This window comes from Dreissena polymorpha, chromosome 10, assembly GCF_020536995.1.
Source record: "Dreissena polymorpha isolate Duluth1 chromosome 10, UMN_Dpol_1.0, whole genome shotgun sequence".
NCBI lineage: Eukaryota > Metazoa > Mollusca > Bivalvia > Myida > Dreissenidae > Dreissena > Dreissena polymorpha.
Window position 1 is genome coordinate 52177978 of NC_068364.1, and position 20604 is coordinate 52198581.

The window sequence follows — 20604 nt, forward strand, 5'->3', positions numbered from 1 at the left end:
AATGGTGTTTGGTAGGCGCACTTCTCACCTCAGCGCCCCGTATTGGATCCCAGCCGCTCTTACTGTGGTTTGTGTTCACCATACTAGAAAGGTGTGGTTTGCTCCCGGTTTCCAAAAAAACACAAGACCACATCAAAATTGAATATCTTTCAATTATAAATAAACACTTGGACTCTGGATATGGCTATGAACCTAATAAGTTAGTTTAGGTATGAGTGCTGGGATACACTGCCGGTCCTCACATAATGCAGCCTAAGGCGAGAAAGGACTTAACAAACAGTGAAATACACCGCCAGACATTCCTTAAACTAGCCATTTCAAGGATGATGTGTACAATAATTAATGCAATTCAATTGACAGAAGTGAAGAGTTCTTTAGTGAGTAAGGTAAATGAGAATTAAATACAGAGCTACATTGTATTCAAATGCAGACGAAATACATTAGCCAAGATCTGGAAAAATCTTGTGAAAAGTGTCATCCCAGATTAACCTGTGCAGACTGCAAAGGCCAATCATGGACGTCTGCAATTTGCACTTCTTTACTAAATTTAATTTTCGCTATAAAGAGACTTCCCTTCACAGAAAATACCTTAGCAACCGAAAGTGTTGTTCCTGATAAGCATTGTGGAATGCACAGACAAATCTGGGACCACACTTTCTCAACATGCATTAAGCCCTGTTTTCCAAGAGCAAAGCTTAAATAGAGAAGCGGCAGCTCATTTTCAATGTCACACACACAAAATATTTCAGAACCATCAATGAACCGCCCTATTAAAACCAACATAAAAGTAAAATATCAACACATGCACTAAGTAATACATAACTGGAGGATCTCAATCAATTTAAGTGAGAAAATGTAACAACTCAGTGCAAATTTGTATCAGATTCTGGCAGTTTATGGTTTTCATTGACAATTAAGCCCCTGTCAGAGTCCATTTAGGCAGTGTAATGAGCCGTGCGCTATACTGACAGCTTACAGTCTTGTCACAATAGCAGGGCTGTACAATCTTATATAAGGTAAGGTATATTACACACCTCCACTGGGGGTTGTAGACTGGGGGTAAATAAAACTTGTTTTTATTACAGGAAAGTGTCTGAGGTTACACCATAATTATTTGTTCTGCTTCAGTGCATTTGCAAGGGCAAACAGATAAACAATTTGATAACAATGTTATAATTATTATAATCATCATAACTGTTTGAGAAAAAAGTGATTTATGATTAACATATACGACAAATGACACATTTGTAAAAACAGTTTCAAGTTACTGTCAAATTATGAATTTTACATCTTCCATATACTTATGCAATTAAAAATAGTTTTGAGATTTATTGTATGTACAAGTTAAATAATTTTAACAAACTTTCAACCCCAAAAAGTAGACAATCTGGAGAATCTCAAATGAGAAAACCTGAAGTACTAATTTAGTTGAGTGTGGATTGAAGAAAGAGATTTCCTAATCAATAGGCCTACATAATATATACAACAGGACTGCAACTTCAATACAATTCCATTTGTTAATTGATCAAATTACTTCCTATATAGTATTACTCATTGATGCCACACACACAGCTGTTGTTTTACAAAAGGAACAAATGTGTCCATTGATTTTTGTATCAATACCAAACATACAATGTCTACCACAGTCAATAAATTTATACATTAACAGAACATTAAAATGTATCCAACACTTATTAATGAAGTTGGAATAACTGATTTCTGTTGAATGCTATCAATTCATACAACAATAAATGTGTCAAAATTACTACAGTTTTATTTGAACACAATTGTATCAGTGAGTTATGCAGTCTAGTTTATGTTGGGACACATACATGTACTTGTGTCTATAAACTTGTCTAATTGTCAACTTGGCTTCATTTAGTCAACATTAAACTGTCCCTTAATATCCAATTATTTGCTCTGACACAATTGCATCTGTGAAATGTTGATTTAACTGACTTCATGAAATGCACAGTTTTCATTAGCATTATACCTGTATACCGGTGCAAGGCAGATACACCAGTCTGAATCATCCATCTTAAACACCAGTAAATTATTATGTTAAAGTCTTGACAAAGTCACTGCCTTTTTGAGAAAACCCCTTTTAAACAAATTTAAAGTATGTTAACGTCAAGAAGTGTGCTTACACAAAAATAACAGAGCTGTGCTAGGTCAACTATGGAACTGAATATTGCATGGTAAAATCACTATAATATGATAAAAACAATGACAGAAATCTGATCAAACTTTCATCACTGATAACATCGTTAAGTATCTATGGTAACAATATTATCTTTGAAATATGATGTGTTATCTACCGTGAGGCAGATATCAATAAATACCAGAAGCTACTTGTAAAAAAGTGTGAAAATTTAATACAATGACTCTATTTCATACTCATGATGACTGAACAGGAGGACTTGAAACAATCTCACTCTTAATATGATTGTCCAAATCTCTTGCATTTTGCCTTCTTTTAAACATTCTTTGCCAGGTTTGCAGGTATTCCTGCATGTAAAGGAAAAATAATATTTGACATTAACTTTCCCAAACTTTGTATACTACTTCAGCAATATATTTTCAATACAATTATGTTTCACATTCATGTACTTATAAATAATAAAAAAAGCAATTGCATTGTTAAATATTTAAAATTATGATATCTTAAATAAACAAATAAAGATGGTTGCCTTGGCTTTTGATAATTTTAAAAGTAAAAAATGATGAAATACTCTTTAAGTTTAAAATACAGATACAAAATAAACAATAATAAGTTCACACCCTTATTTTTCCTACATTTGTCCCATGGCAATGGCTGCAGGTTTTATAAATAACAGAAGAATGTATGCGACTGTGATAAGGTGGATTTTATCAAAAGAAAGCATCAATGTGGCAACAAAAAAGGTGAAAATTCTTTCTAAAGCTGATCATAGTTTATCACATTTGCATTATGATTTCATTGTAAACAATCAGCCCACTTTGTGTTGACAAAATCCTGACTCCTGTCTGCTTTGCTATCTTAAGCTATATAAGTATTGCTTGTTGTCACAAAGAAACCCTGCTATCCACCTGTATCAATAGGAATACTCCATAATCCACATATAACTCTGACAAGCTCTTAAAGCACATTTTTTAACAGAACAATAAACAAATATTTCTCCCACACATGTCTTCTACTGCTATTCCATGCTCTATATCGTATTGGTATGATACAAATTCTTTAATGACCGGTTCCATTTATTAAAATTCAGTAATTAAAACTTAATGTACATATTTATGGGTATTCATTTAAACAAAAATAATACTTAATTACCATTTAAAAGCTTTCTATAGTAATTCTGTTTCTTCAAAGCTGTTTGTAAACACAAAACCGGTCATGAATTCAGTAAATGTATACAGTATCAAAGCAACTGAAAATGGATTTACCTCGTGCAATTATGATCATTATATGACATTGAGTCTAGAAGCCATCCAATGACATAATCCCTCATTATAACTTTGCAATATGCAGTAACGAAACCAGAGCAGACACGGCTAAAAAATATCAATTTCCTGCACCTATTCAACAGGGCCTTCGTTTTAAAATATTAAACTTGCATCCATGCTCAAGCCTTAAATAGCATTAATGCTGTACAATACAGCTTAACAATTTGCTTCACCTGAGAATTGCTACACAAAAATGAATAAAGTATAACCTTAATGTTTCCAATCATCATACATTGTTTATTGTCTTATTTTCTCAATTATCTCACACAAGTTAACATTCTTTTGCAATAGTAACAACAATATCAATTAACCAAATGACAGAGAAACCCACATGCCATCTGATCAATACCAGCTTAGTTTAGATGTTGAATAATTAATTAACTGCATTGTTTCAAAACAGATATAAAGAATACACCAATCGTTCATCCAATATGGATAATGGACCCGTAAAAAGAACATCATTTCACAGTGAATCGACGAATTTCGATACAAATACATCATACATGTATAACATCATCCCGATATGAACGAGTGTCATCGTTATTGATAACACATTGTCGATCATTAAAGGTAAACAAAAACGCGACATTTAATTTAAATGCAACACCTGACATTTACCTGGTGGACATTCGCATTAACCGAGGGATCGTCATATGGCCCCATCTCTCCTCCTCGGAGCCCATATCCGTCCCCGAATCGGACGCCAGTTTGAATAGTCAATAATTAATCCAAATACACAAAATAATCCTCCTTAATTGCAACAAAACGCGTCCGCCCAGGCACAATTATAGGTCGAATTGATTGACAATATTCTATCATGCGGGATGCTTCGGTTTATACCGCCACATTCAAGTGAGCGACATTGACAGAGGCACGCCGTATTCGGAATGAGTCACGCTCTATTTGCTCAGGTAAAAATCAGGGGGCGTCTCAAGCTTACGTTGTATGTTTTAAGTTGTAGTCATACATTAATCGCACACGTACAAGATTGATACATACCTTTTTGAGACCACAGAACGAACTGAATTCCATTTGTTTTTCAGGTCATCAAGCATTTGTTGGAGCTCATCGCGCTCGGGATCTGTTTTTGTGCATCTGTCTTTCAGATTTCTTCCTAGACGCGACGCTGAATAGAAGGCTGGATGCTTGGCGGCGAGAAGGTGTTGAAACCTCTGAAAAAGTTATGCACGTGTATTACACGCTTGTGTTTTTTAATGAATGATTTGGATAATTGCTGTTAAATAACTTCCATTTAAATTGATTTACTACATTATTGTGTATATCTTATGTCATTAAGGCTTTCAGAGGAAAAATACTATGTAATCCCTTTGCCATTCAATAAATGTATTTTCAAACAGTTGAGAATTGCCGTGAGGAATTTATAAACTAACGTTCTTGTATGCATTTATTTTCTTTAAATTAAAATTGAATATGAATGGTAATATTTGCAATAGTAGACCTATTGTGCAGTATGTGTGTCACGTTTGTTTTGCTCCGTAATTTTGTTGTCATTAAATTGTAATTTAATTGAAGTCATCTTTTGTTTGTCAATTTAAAATATGTGAACATAGTTATAAAATTGGTATTCAACCATAGTTTATTGAAAAATAACGGTGTATTTGTTTCGGTACTCACGGTAAAAGAAACGACAAAAAACGTGTCACTAAGATGTTAAAGGGACTGTCCAACAGATTAAAGCGTCGTTCGACGAGAATCGATATTTTGGGAAACTATGAGGATTGCTTATATAGCAAAAAAATACCCCCGCATTTGACGTGACATCGAGTGGTTAAGTCGGGAGACATTTTACTCTAAGCTTCCATGACTCTAGGGGTCAGTGCTTCGAATCGAGCCCTGTGGAGGTTAACGTTTTTTTCTTCTTTTTTTAAAAATTGTATTATTATTTTTTACTGGAGATTTTTAGTTCAAATGTTTAAATCTATTAATATAAAGCATTTAAAGCATTTAATGACAAGCTTTAACACATGCCAAAATCTGTTGGACGGCCCCTTTAATAATCGAATTTTAGAGATCGCAAAGGGCGATTTGAAGTACGTGAAGTATCACCCCGAGGAAAAGTTAACTTGGTACGCTGAAATTTGAGTCACTGTCATTATCCTAATTAGATGCTTTAAACACGGAGGAGTTGGGGTTAACCCAACGTTTATTTACCCAGATTTACCAGTTGCTAGTGTTTGTTCACCGGGTCAATGGCACGGTAAAAATGAACTGCCCATTTGCATTGTTGAATCGCAAATAATTAAAGGTACACGCGCAGACGTTTCAATAGAAAAGCTTATGAGTTTTGTAAACTGAATAAATATATACTGAATATTAGACCATGTTTCTTTTTTTTGATATTGTCACATAATTCGTTGACGCCCAACAGTAAATGTTTGCATGTCTTATAAACAACGTCATCGTCGAAACCTTTGGTATTTCCTTGATGGGACGCATATCTCAGGCTTTTTCCGCCCTATGCCACGGGTCCGAAATTCGGCCCCATTCCCAATGCAAATCTGGTTGTTTTTTTCCCAATTGAAAAAAAAATACCCAATAAAATCCCCCCCCCCAAAAAAAAATGTTTGTTTTTTTTTACCTTTAAATATATAAGTTAACCTGATCCGGTGTAGAAAATAGAAAGTGTTGCATAATTAAATTATTTGTTGCCTTGAATTTGTTTTAAAAACTGTAAAATATGTTAATGATTATTTAAGACTTTCCTTATTTTCCTCAAAATCCGGCGCTTCGCACGATTTTTTTCACCTCAAAAAAGGCCAGGCCTTTTCCCCAAATTCAGATTGAAAAACCTGCACTTATCTCACATGTTCATAAAACTTTATAAAATTTTAATAATAAGTTATCAAAATAGACGTTATTTACCATTTAACGGCTACTTTGAAATATAAGAAACACTATTTACATGCGATAATTTTTCCCAATTGAGCCAATTTTGCGAATATTTTTTTTCCCAAAATGAGGGTTTTCACGACGCGAAATTCCCAAAATTCCAGTGTGGCGTATTCCCAAAATGGAGCGGAAAAAGCCTGTATCTGAGACACGCGTTTCGGACCTAATAGCCCATGTAATTCCCAAAAGTCCCGAAATATTACTTTAATTAGTGAAATGCAGATCACGCGAACGGCATAGGTTGAAGAAGAACTGCCAACGTATTCTTAATGGTAGAATCTGTAGCAGCTCTGTTATATTGTGTATAAAATGGTGTATTGTTTCACTCCTTAATGGTACATGTCGTTTTGAGCCATCCAAAATGACCACACACACACAAGCGTCATTTCTATGACTCGGTAAAACGTTACCGCCACTGTCTTAATTAATTGTGGGTACATGCATGTGTGTGTGTGTGTCTCTCAAAGTGTCGATCTTTACTAGACTATAGGCAGTTGCGACGAATTTTGACTTGCATCGTCCTCCTATTTAGTTATACTGAAATAAATATATTCAGCTTTGTGTGAACTTATATTGCGTGTGGGAGGTGGGTGGGTGAGGGGAAACGGAGTAACAGGAGTTAACTCCACCTGTCAGGTACATGGACCACCAACCTCAATGCAGCGACGACGCTTAACACATATTGTAAGCAGGTCTATTTCAGTATGGTATTAAATATGTCATAAAACTACTCTTGACCTAAATCGTACAACGCGTGAGACATATTTTATAGTATAGTCCCCATTCACAGATTGTAATAGTGGGCCAAACGTATCGACTGGGCATGGCACAATTAAGGTATCGCGTATCACGGCGAGGGCACCTTTGGCGCCTTACATGCCAAAAGCAGAGATCAACGAAAAGAAACTCGTCTGCATGTTTCAAAACATACTTTTGAAGGCCGGCGGGAGAAGCATGGGAAAATCATGAATGTAGAGAAAGTAATGGATATTAATATTAATTTATTTATACAGGACATAACTTTTGACAGAAATTTTATGATTAAGTGCGAAATTATGTGATCGGCTTAGCACTTCTATAGAAGATAGATAATAATAAGATACTAAGCTGAACTGTTTCACGTTCACCTATCAAATGAACACTTTGTCTAAGAGTCGTTCTTTTTGAAATTCTGAAAAATGTATACAAGCAAAGCCTATGTTAAAGTAAATAATAACGTTCAATTTCTAGTAAAATTGCGCGATACGCATTACTTGGAGCACGTGTTTATTTGAGCACGTTTTTTTTAAATATTTTTTATATACTCGTTATGTTTTAGATACAGTTGTTTTTGGAAAATAGCCACATTAAAGCCGGGAAATGCATCAAATTTCAGTTAAATGAAGATTTTTATGAACACATATGAACACGTTACAAAGTTATAAAATTCTTCTCAAAGCGAATCTGAGGCATTTAACGATTATTTTCCTTACGCCGTCAGTCATATGTATTGTAGCTGTCATTGAATTTAGTACATTTATTTTTATGAAAACAATCGTAAGCAGGACAGGCTTCAAGTTGTTGTTTTTTTCATATGTTATTCAGAGCGCGTCGATCAGATGCCCTAAATTTTAATCACATAAACGCTTTTGACATGTCACCGCATATATAAGAACTTATTTTAGGTTTGAAAATTCGTATATATGCATTCAAAAGCATACGCTGTACGAACATGCAACTTTTCGTACAACCCCAATGCTTCAGCCTGACTTTAATCGAGAGGTCGTATTTTACAATGGCCCGTAGGTACGCTGATCGTCCATGGTTCGCGATCACATCTGGCCTGGCACAAGCCGACAGATGAAAACTTATATTTGTACATGTTTTAGGTATTGACCCTTTTTTCTAACAAATGAGAAAAACCAAAGCATCCGATCGTGCCGTATTTGAAACATAATACATCATGTGCGCTAGTACATGGATTAACAGAACACGAGTGTGTCACATGAGGTGACTAAACCTAAACACAACGCGATACTTGAAATAAGAGCTTTTCCTTACATTGAAGGCGTTTATATACATGCATGTAAATATTAATAAGGATATAAATAAAAATGCAAATATGGACGCAACCTGGTGATACTCAATTTCAACTTTTCGAAGTCTCAACCTTAAAAAAACAGCAGCGTTTTTTGTAAGTGGTGGGTATCTTTCGTGTGACTATTGCCAATTGAAAATTTAATGCGCACACACCAACCATATTTTATATAAATGATCGAAGATCCGTTTGTTTCACGAAAATATACAATACATATTCACTGTACTATATTGCTCGTTATATACATACTTTACAAAGCGATCATCTGAAGTACACAGAACAATGCTTCAAGAACAATTCGCCTCATTGTAGCAACTTACAAACGCCGAAAAAGATATAGATCTCAACTACGGAACTAGATAGCGATACCCGATGTATATGATTGTATGCATTGATGAGCGATACTCGATGTATATGATTGTATGCGTTGATGAAATATAAAGCAATCCATGCATCACTACTTGTCAAACAAAAACCGGTATAATATTACAATCGTAGTAAATGAACAATGAAGCCAAACAGGCTCGACTGGAATGTATACGCAAGATTGGCCTTCTTACAGATACAGGTATGCGACGGGTAAGGATCGAATCAAACAAAACATATTTCATAAAAAAAACCAGATGGTCAAGATTCGCGTCGGGTGGTCTGTTTGGGGTCTCCTTGGGGAAAAAAACAGGGTCGGTAACTAAGTGGGGATTTTTTTGTCTTTCGGGTACTAGAATGGAAGGCTACTAAAGCTTATTATAAGAAATACATGTATATATATGCTTTGTTTGCTTGATATAACATCTTATATGAAGAAAATTAACGATTTTTTTTGGCGACACCAAGTTGAGGGTCGGCGCCAATTCGGGAGACACGGTCGGGAGACCCGAAACGGACCTATTTTTGTGTTGGCCTTATTGTAAATAGTTCCATGCGTAAACAATAAGTAAACAAAATGAATATCCGTAGTTTTTCGCAAGTTTAGCTTTGTTTGGATAAATATGCGTAAAAAATTAGAACGTGTAAACCTAAGTACCGAAATAAGTGGGAACATATGAAACGACATGTGGCAACTATGTTTTAGTAAGGTGTGCAACGGGTGCGACTGATGTCTCCAAAACCTTCGAAAAAAATTATTTAAAAAAATGCCCCTTCTTGAGCCGATTTTGAAAATTTGCGTGTAATCATTTGCATAAATTAGGAGTTACGAGCCAAAAATGTATCTTTGCTGACAAACATTCAGCGATAACATGTATTTAACGACCGAAAGCGGAAACTAAAAGCAAATACCGGGTATTCGCATGTTTAGTGCTCTTTAATCTACCGTCTATAAATACTACTCTTCACCATTCAAATGCTAGTACATGTAATCAATTTTGATTTTAACAAACACAGCCGTGTATTAAAGTTTCGTTTTGGAATGCAGATGGACGAGTGAAAAAACATAAAGTATCCCCGCCACCTGCTACAAACTGCAGCAATTGCAACTTCAAAACCAAAGATTGCACTTACCAACCCTGACTAATATCAAGACGAAAATAGTAATCCGACAGTTGAAGTTGATTTAAATAATTTATATCCTTTGTTAAACACTAGATACCCCGTAAAACAGCAACAAGATCGTGCATATTTTTTCGACGTATATACAGGTTTGTAATATGTCTCATTTAAAGCCCGCATTCATGAACGTACACGGACCACTGAAGCAGAAATTTACATCGTTAATAAAGACCTCTTTGTTGAGGTTTGTGATGGCGAACAATCGGTTATTGAAGCAAAGTATGACCGCTTTATTTAATAACTTTAGAAATTTCTAGGCGGACGAAAAAGAATGCATACGTGATATTGTTGTTAGTTATAATAATGGCAGTAATTATTAAAATCGCCAAGTTTTGGCTACCATTTAATACTTAAATTTTGCTTTTTATATTTTATAATTTAGCTCGACATACGGAATAGTCAGTAATATACAACCTGTTTGCTGAAGTCCCTTTAGATAATATTCGCCCCAAATGATTTTAAAAACACAAAAATATATCATTATGAACAAAATACCAGCCTATGACATTAACATTTAATTGTTAAACATCTAAATGATCGGGGAAGTAAGTTTGATAATTTCAATTCTGGATCGATTATTCTGTAAGCAAAGAGCATTTACTAAACTTTATTTCTTGTCATGCAACCAAAGGTCAATAAGCGTTATGTGAAATACATTTTAGCGCTTGCATAAAATTGCAGTCGCAACAAATATGAACCATTATCTGTTACCAGTTTATAGACAGACGTTGCATATAATAATTATTATGGTACACTTACTTGCTCGCCGTCGTTTTGATTGTAATTGGCTTACTCTATTAGATCATAAATCAAATTTACAATAAAAGAACGCCGGTACAATTTTTTATACAGGAAGGACCAACTTTGAAAAAATCCTGGATGAACATGAGTGCAAATCAAGCATAAATTATGCTAAGATGTTCGTAGAAACATCAAGTTAAGGCTTATGAAAAGACGAACACATCTCGGCCAGACAGCATTAACACTAATCGTTGAAGTTAGTACACACAGATTTTCAAAAAAGCCTGAATATCGCATGTTTATATTCACGGACAAATCATCCTATTCAAATGCCTTTCGTTTATGTAAAAGATGACGCCCCATACTGGGGTAGATCATATAACGTGACAATAACTCTATACTGTACTTTTCAAAGAAATAATATTTTACGGTAAAACTCATAAAGGCTAAAAAGTGGGAGATAAATTTTTAAGTGGGGACATATTACTCACGGGTCATAAGCTCAGTCAACACACACTGAATGTGATTACAGGAACCACGGACTTTAGGTCAATATACGCTCCGTGCAGGAACATGCCATTTGAACCGATATAACTACCATTACTAAGCCCTTACGAACACGCAAGTCATTTTTTAGTAAACGAAACTACGGGTTTCCTGGTTTGATCAGATAAACGAGTATATCAAGTTCCAATGAATAAATTACCAAGTAAAATCGTTTTATTGCAACATAATGTTAGAACTAACAAGAGATGTGTTTGTCGGAAACACAATGCCCCCTAATGCGCCGCTTAGATTTTTTTTACCTTTGACCTTGAAGGATGACCTTGACCTAGCATGTTTATTTCTATATTTAGAATATTTCTTACAAAAATTCCTTTAAGAAAACAGCGCAGACCCTGATGAGACGCCGCATCATGTGGCGTCTCATCTGGGACTACGCTGTTTGCCAAGGCCTTTTCTTTCTAGACGCTAGGAATAAATGGGTCAAATTGCCGGTTGTGTCCCCAGCATTTACGGACAGGTATTATTGCATCACATGGGGTTTCTAAGTTTGCTGATGCAAAGTTGACCGAAAGTGTTCAACAAAATCTTCACATGTATTTTTGTCATTGATGGCATAAAAACGGAGAGCGGAGCATACAAGATGCATTTGGTTCCAATATAAGGAAGAACAGCTCCTTAGAACTTAGAAAACGAAGAAATGATTTTCTATAAAATAGAGTTTAGGATATAGGACAGTGTCTAGCAAAAACAGAGAGCGACCGTAACTTGGTTAAGATAATGTTTGTTTCACAATAATTGTTACTATACTATTAACTCGAAATACATTATTTTATATTATTTAGTGTGTTTTCCTGGTAACCCAAATATATAATGTTTGTTTTGTATAACATATTAATCTCATCAAACATGTTATATAGCATGAGTATTGCTACAACTAGTACATTGATTATTTTTATTTGACGAAATACATTTAGTTGTAACTTTTAATAAAACAAACGACTAGTGGGCAAAAATAAACTTGTACTTTATATAAGTTAAAGTATATAATATAACATAATATAATATATGGATTTGATTCAGAGAATTCGAAACTTAAAAACCTCGAAGCATGGGTCACTATGGGGAGTGGCTGAGATTTGGAAAAGACAGATCGGTAAATGCAATAAAGGACCTCACACTATCGCTACAAGCGCACACTCATACAAATTGTAATAAAGGAGCCTCGCTCTGTGAAAATGGGTTTTAATGCATGTGCGTTAAGTGTTGTCCCAGATTAGCCTGTGCAGTCCGCTAATCAGGCTACTCAGGGATGACACCGCCTAAGCTGGATTTTTGCTAAGAAGAGACTTTCTTTAAATGCAGAACATCATACAAGTGGACTGCACAGGCTAATCTTGGACAACACATTACGCGTAGGTCACAGTGGTGTAGTGGATCTGGTGTCCGCCTAGCGACCAGGAGGTCACAGGTTTAATCCCGACCAACGGAGCATTCTTTAGATCTCAAGTACTGGTTCTAAGCCCAGAAAACGGACTCAAGACCGTTTATATAAGCCTTAGGCTTTCGATGCAATTGAGCTAAAATAAATAGGTTTAAATTAACACATTACGCACATGCATAAAAGCCCCTTTTCACAGAGCACGCATACAAACTATATATCATGACAATGACGGAAGACGGAGGGACATACTTATAGACATACATATTAACAGACACAGGCTAAAGAGAAAAAAGAGACAGATGTGTGTATGCATACCTCCAAGTCTAAACCTGTTTCCTCCTAGATAGTTAGAAACACACAAAATATATATGAGGGTGATTTACAACGCAAGACCGCCATCCACAATTTTATATACAGGCGCAATATTACAGTGTATAAAATATGTACATGCATACACGATTTTAAATACATTATGATGAAAATTACAATATACAATGAGAACATGCATGCAGTGTGAATAAAGGTGAAATACAACTTAGGTATCATCTACCACCATTAATACAGATTATTATGAAACATTAAATAATATTATAATATATGTCAAACATGACCATTATCAACATAAAAATTACTTGTTTGTATTTACAGTTATTCAAATTTTTATGGTAGATGTTGCCCCAAAAGGAAAGATAATCATCAAGTCATCAACATAACGTGAAAAGAGTATTCTTTTATAGTTGATTTATTCAAAATCGATCTTTATAAAGAATTGCCTAAAGAAAAACAAACATTTATATATGATAATTATATGAATGAGCTTTTCATGGAAGATGTTTCAAACCTACTATTATAAGGAGTAGAAGTAATAATATGATTATTAAAATTATATTATATTAATAAAATCATCATCATCATCATCATGATCATCATGATCATCATCATCATCAGCATCATCATCATCATCATCATTATTACTCTCTCTCTCTCTATATATATAAATATATTATTTTTGTAAAGTTTACACTTGCTTTTCTACCAAGCTGACAATCAAAGTTGCAAACAACAATTCTACACCAGCCACCCATGCGCGCATACATACAGATATATGTGGTACATGCCACGCCTTCCCTACATACCTTCAGTTCCTCCACGTCTTGTTTCGATGAGTACCCAGGGGACATAAACTTGGACAGTCTTGGAGTGCTCTCATCCAGCCAGTCACAGAGCGCCTTCCATGCATCGTAGAACTGTAAATAGGACATATTTTCTTATGTTACAAGTTTATTGTGTAGTTTTAGTCCATGGAAAGGTTGGTGAATATGTGTCCTGAATTTAAGATATAACCCTCTCGTATTAAAGAATAATGATCTTTGACCTGTAATGAAACAAAATTGGTTCTATAAAATTATTATATTACAATATAAAATAATGCTAGCTTATGCAGTAACATATTCATTCAGTATTTAGATGTTTCAAGCACAGACATGAGGACGGACGGCACAGGACAACACCAACCAACTGACAGAAAGACAGAACAAAAAACAAGAGTAGACAAGAAAAGACAAGACAATAAACCATAAAAAACCTAATGAACTATTAATTGTCCTCAGTTTTCAGACTATCTCACAGCTATCAGTACTGACCCGCTTGTCCTCCTTGTACGCGGTCTTGAACAGTCGGCCCCGCTCGTCCGTGCGGCGCAGCAGCTTCTTCCAGCGCAGCCGGATGCCAACCAGGAGGTTCTTAATGTAGATGGTGTCCTGCTTGCGCCCAAAGTGCTTCAGGTAGGTGCCGGTACGCTCCAGGATGTGCATCTTCCCTACCTGGGAGTCCAGCTCTGTCTTCAGGGCCTGGAGGGGGGGATAGTAAAGGGATTTTTAAATGGACTGTCATTGTATATCAGCAAATATTTTTTTAAATCCTTGTGATACTCTGTTTCATTCTATATTGGTCAATGGCCATCATGATTGCATTTCATTTAATCAAAACAACTAACTGCAGTTAATAACGTAATTAACAATTGGCAATAAGTTGTTAATTAATTGCAAAAGCTCTTAAGGATTTTCTTAACTAACTCATACTTAGGTCCAAATTTCAGAATGATTGTTCCATATGAAAACCAATCTCTTCTGCTTACAAAATAAGGTTAAAATATTAACCAATCTAGTAATATTAACTCGCTTCAGGCCATTTGACGTAAACAGTAATTACCAAAAACTCTCCAAAAGGAATTTCATTAATGTCTTGATTTTCGCAAGGTCATTATGGAATTTCGGGCCCTGCTTATTTACCTATTGTAAATTGTGATCTTCTATCTGTTGGAGTTTGAGAACAAGATGTTATGGTTTTATGGTGGTTGCATATAACGGTAAGCATTTTCACTTTGCTTCTGAGTGGGAAAGGGCAAAGACAACTGAAGACTTTACAAAATTTCATAAGGCACTTAAGATATTTCCCTATCGTACATTGTGGTCCTCAATCTGTTTAAGTATCTTGGGCACCAGTTTGCTGGGGTACTTGAAGCCCCTCATGGTGATCTCCGCGTTGTTCAGCCAGTCTGTGAAGTTCTTCAGCGTGCCATGGAACTCATCAATGTTCACCAGGTGCTCATCCATCTTGGCCTGAAAGTTGGGAACAGAAATAAGGGCTTAATGCATTTGCATAAAGTTTTGTCCCAGATTAGCCTGTGCAGTCTGCACAGGCTAATATGAGATGACACTTTTGACTTTATTTTTGTTTTAAGGAAGTCTCATCTTAGCAAAAAAATACCATTTAGGCGGAAAGTGTCATACCTGATAAGCCTGTGCTGACTACACAGTCTAATATGGGATAACATTTTATGCACATAAATTAAACAATGAAATCTCTGCCTAATATGGGAAACCATAGTGGCGAATGAATGGATGTCAAGGTAATTAGATTTTGAAATTGTTTTGATCCCGCTCAAATTTGCAAATGTTAACTATAAATTGTATAGAAAGGGTATGATTATCACACGAGAGGCTTTAGTTAAGAACTGGTTATAATATATTTTTTGTTTACATAATTATGGAATGAGGAAAACAGCGAGAAGCAAAACACAAAATTTCTTTTCTGGCAACTTTGATCTTAGGTATTAATGAAACACGTATCCTGTAAAAAAAGGCCCCGAGAGAAAATCATAAACAGGGCTTTCTCTGCATTCCCCAATAGTGCCAATGGCTTCAAAATGACACACTTGGCAAAAAAAATTTTTTGAATAGCTACAGTTTTAGCTTAATAAAATGCTGTATGATACAGTGAGGTCCATTCGACCAAATATTGTTTACAGCAAAAAGCCTGTGGTATATTAATTCTTTTTTAAAAATCTTAATGACATCACCCATATACCTTTCGCTCATGAGCTCAGTCCACAGGAAATCTCAAGTAAAAATGAATATATATGATGTAAGTTAACTCATTTTCTAAGTTCACTTACACAAAAAAGCAGCCAAGAATTTACCCCCCCCCCCAAATGTTTTTATTTTATAATCATGACTTATTTAAATTTCAACCACAACCCAATACCTTTTGTTCCTGTGTATTTAAATTTCAACCACAACTTCCATACCTTTTATTCCCATGTATTTAACTTTCAACCACACCCCCATTCCTTCTGTTCCTGTGTATTTAAATTTCAACCACACCCCCATACCTTCTGTTCCTGTGTATTTAAATTTCAACCACACACCCATACCTTCTGTTCCTGTGTATTTAATTTTCAACCACACCCGCATACCTTCTGTTCCTGTGTATTTAAATTTCAACCACACCCCCATACCTTCTGTTCCCGTGTATTTAAATTTCAACCACACCCCATACCTTTCTGTTCCTGTGTATTTAAATTTCAACCACAACCCCCATACCTTCTGTTCCTGTGTATTTAAATTTCAACCACAAATCCCATACCTTTTGTTCCTGTGTATTTAAATTTCAACCACAACCCCCATACCTTCTGTTCCTGTGTATTTAAATTTCAACCACAACCCCCATACCTCTGTGTATTTAAATTTCAACCACAACCCCCATACCTTCTGTTCCTGTGTATTTAAATTTCAACCATACCCCCATACCTTCTGTTCCTGTGTATTTAAATTTCAACCACACCCCATACCTTCTGTTCCTGTGTATTTAAATTTCAACCACAACCCCCATACCTTCTGTTCCTGTGTATTTAAATTACAACCACAACCCCCATACCTTCTGTTCCTGTGTATTTAAATTTTTCAACCACAACCCCCATACCTTCTGTTCCTTTGTATTTAAATTTCAACCACGACCCCATACCTTCTGTTCCTGTGTATTTAAATTTCAACCACAACCCCAATACCTTTTGTTCCTGTGTATTTAAATTTCAACCACACACCCATACCTTCTGTTCCTGTGTATTTAATTTTCAACCACACACCCATACCTTCTGTTCCTGTGTATTTAAATTTCAACCACACCCCCATACCTTTTATTCCCATGTATTTAAATTTCAACCACACCCCCATTCCTTCTGTTCCTGTGTATATAAATTTCAACCACAACTCCAATACCTTTAATTCCCATGTATTTAAATTTCAACCACACCCCCATTCCTTCTGTTCCTGTGTATTTAAATTTCAACCACACCCCCATACCTTCTGTTCCTGTGTATTTAAATTTCAACCACACACCCATACCTTCTGTTCCTGTGTATTTAATTTTCAACCACACCCCCATACCTTCTGTTCCTGTGTATTTAAATTTCAACCACACCCCCATACCTTCTGTTCCCGTGCATTTAAATTTCAACCACACCCCCATACCTTCTGTTCCTGTGTATTTAAATTTCAACCACAACCCCCATACCTTCTGTTCCTGTGTATTTAAATTTCAACCACAAACCCCATACCTTTTGTTCCTGTGTATTTAAATTTCAACCACAAACCCCATACCTTCTGTTCCTGTGTATTTAAATTTTAACCACACCCCCATACCTCTGTGTATTTAAATTTCAACCACAACCCCCATACCTTCTGTTCCTGTGTATTTAAATTTCAACCACACCCCCATACCTTCTGTTCCTGTGTATTTAAATTTCAACCACACCCCATACCTTCTGTTCCTGTGTATTTAAATTTCAACCACAACCCCCATACCTTCCGTTCCTTTGTATTTAAAATTCAACCACAACCCCATACCTTCTGTTCCTGTGTATTTAAATTTCAACCACAACCCCCATACCTTCTGTTCCTGTGTATTTAAATTTCAAACACACCCCATACCTTCTGTTCCTGTGTATTTAAATTTCAACCACAACCCCAATACCTTCTGTTCCTGTGTATTGAAATTTCAACCACACCCCCATACCTTCTGTTCCTGTGTATTTAAATTTCAACCACAACCCCCATACATTTTGTTCCCGTGTTTTTAAATTTCAACCACAACCCCATACCCTTTGTTGCCATGTTCAATTCATCACAACCGTCCCCCCAAATGGTTTTGTTTCTGTACCCAATCCACCCCATACCTTTAGATTCTGTGCCCTGTCCATCACTACCCTCCCCAAAACCTTTTGTTTCTGTGTCCTGTTCATTACAACCTTCCCCCATACCTTTAGTTGCTGTGCCCTGTCAATCATAACCCTCTCCCACCCCATACCTTTAAATACAACCATACCACAACCTTCCCCTCTCCAATACCTTTCGTTTCTGAGCCCTGTCCAAAGTGTCGGCCCACAGATCCTTTAGCCTCCTCATGCGGTTGGACACCTGCACCACGTCCTCTGGTGGGCACACCTCCAGGTACTCCTGCCCTTTCTCCAGCAGGGCCCTGGTTGGCTCCTCCCTCTGTTGTAACTGCTGGTGACGCTCCTGCAAATAAGGCCATGTGTGTTGTCCATTTTAGGCAGAAAGTGTTGTCCCTTATAAGCATGTGCGGACCACTGTTAGAGCTGCTGATAACGCTCCTGGACAGAGGGATGTGAGCCTCGGTCTGGGAATACAGGGCTTAATGCATGTGGGTTGATTGTCGCCATAAATTAGCCTGTGCAGTTTGTGCAGGCGAATCAGAGACAACATTTTCTGTTTTCTTTTTTTTTCGTTTTAAGGAAGACTGTTTAAAGCAAAAATCCAGTATAGGCAGAAAGTGTTGTCCCTGATTAGCCTGCGCACACTGCACGGGCTATTCTGGGATAACACTTCATGCACATGCATTTAGCCAAGATAACTAGGGTTATATACTGGATCACTTCCAATTTGATCCTCACTCCCAGTGCATATGTGTGAGTTTGGTTGAGACAAATGGGGATTTCCTTAAAGTACTTTGATTTCCAAACCATAGCACAATATGTCATGAATATTTAATATATTTCAGTAAAGCAAAAAAACAACTAGGAACAGAGCCTAAAAATAAAATAATATCACAAACATTTATGAATAAGTAAAAAAAGGGATTGCTGGAAAACATTAAGGGTCAACAAAAATTGCAGCTTGGGGCTTAGAAATATTTCATTGACTTTGAAATTCACAACCATTTAGGTAGGCTCCCAACTTCTGAAGCTGCTGGTGACTCTCCAGGAAAAAGGGCATTCAGTGTAGGGCTGAGTCAGTATATATTTCTGTAACCACCAGTGTACAAACATCAATACACAGAACATACCAGTTCTATATAAAGCCGGACACATGCCCTCCCTGACCACAACCCTGATACTTGTATCATGGGAGGAGACATGCCCTCCTAAACAGGGGATAAATTGTTCATCCCATACACTAAGCCTCCTTTGATTAACCCTTTACTACTAAGATATGCATTTTGACAAGTTTGTACCCCCTTAGAAAGCTAAATTTAAGTAAGACCTCTCGTACTAGATTCAACTTTTAAACTTAGGCTTCATTTCCAAGCCTTAGATACTGATGAGCAGCAAAAAGCATAAAACCTGAACAGACTGCAAGTTACTCGCGGGTTGTTCTGGTTTTATGCTGTTCGCACATGGCCTTTTTTCACTTTGCCTATGAGTTGGTAAGGGTAAATTTTGATGGGGTTCCTGGGACTGCAGGTGCCCAACATTAAGGACATAATTTTCTATGACTGCTGTACAACAAAACTTACAGTGAAGGTGTCAAACTGCTTTTTGGCTGTCTCATGTAGAGCCCCGAATGGTGTGTTGGACTTGAGTTCAGTCCGTAGATCTCCCAGCCACTGGATCATGTCATCTGCATCTCCCAGGAACTTCTTCATCTGTAAACAAAAATCAAGTGCCAATAAAGAATTAAATGAGGCATGTTAAAGGAAAACTAGGCTTAATGCATGTCCGTAAATTGTCTTACAGATTAGCCTATGCTTTCAGCACAGGATAATCATGGACTAAACTTTAAACAAGACTGGAATTTCATTGAGCAAATACTTTCTTTAAAACAAAAAAAATCCATAAAAGCAGTATTGGTGGTCCCTGATTATCCTGTGCAGACTGCATTGGATAGTCCGGGACAAGACTTTAAGCAGATGCAGTCATTAAAACCAGTTTTCACACACTGAAGCTAAAGTAATCAAGTACAACATGACAGTATGGTCACAATAGGTAACCAAAATGCAAACATGGCAAGAAAAATTGTAGTTGATAAAATTGCTTCTCATTATATTGTCAATAACAAGTCAGTTTAGAATCTGCATGATATTGTTCATATAGACAATTACAGAATAACAGTCATATAAACAATCGGTCTTCATCTGCATAACAGCAGTTTATTGTTCTCATGCAAGTGGCTTCAATAGTTAATATGACAACTCAAAAACTAAAAAGCTCACATTTGGCCCACAGTTATTCATGAAACATACACTCATACATTTCGATGTTAAAACCATTTCACTTCCAAACAGTCAGATCAACAGAATTCCAACTTCCTTAGAT

At 36.2% G+C, this 20604-nt stretch overlaps 1 protein-coding gene across 14 annotated transcripts in view; it reads right to left on the bottom strand.

Annotated features, from left to right (window-relative positions):
* Nucleotides 1-20604, bottom strand: part of LOC127847138 (dystonin-like) — a 144781-nt gene that overhangs the window by 32588 nt on the left and 91589 nt on the right. For 13 of the 14 annotated variants that reach the window (XR_008033836.1, XM_052378805.1, XM_052378794.1 and 10 more), the window contains 7 exons: nt 19806-19934; nt 18398-18568; nt 15176-15331; nt 14354-14560; nt 13847-13957; nt 13026-13049; nt 4486-4658 (listed from right to left, as the gene is read on the bottom strand). Coding sequence is in view for 13 of the 14 variants with exons in the window: in XM_052378805.1 (XP_052234765.1) it covers nt 4486-4658; nt 13026-13049; nt 13847-13957; nt 14354-14560; nt 15176-15331; nt 18398-18568; nt 19806-19934 (971 nt within the window). In the remaining variant the exon portion in view is untranslated. The remainder of the gene's footprint in view (nt 1-4485; nt 4659-13025; nt 13050-13846; nt 13958-14353; nt 14561-15175; nt 15332-18397; nt 18569-19805; nt 19935-20604) is intronic. The other variant, XM_052378795.1, reaches the window with a different exon arrangement.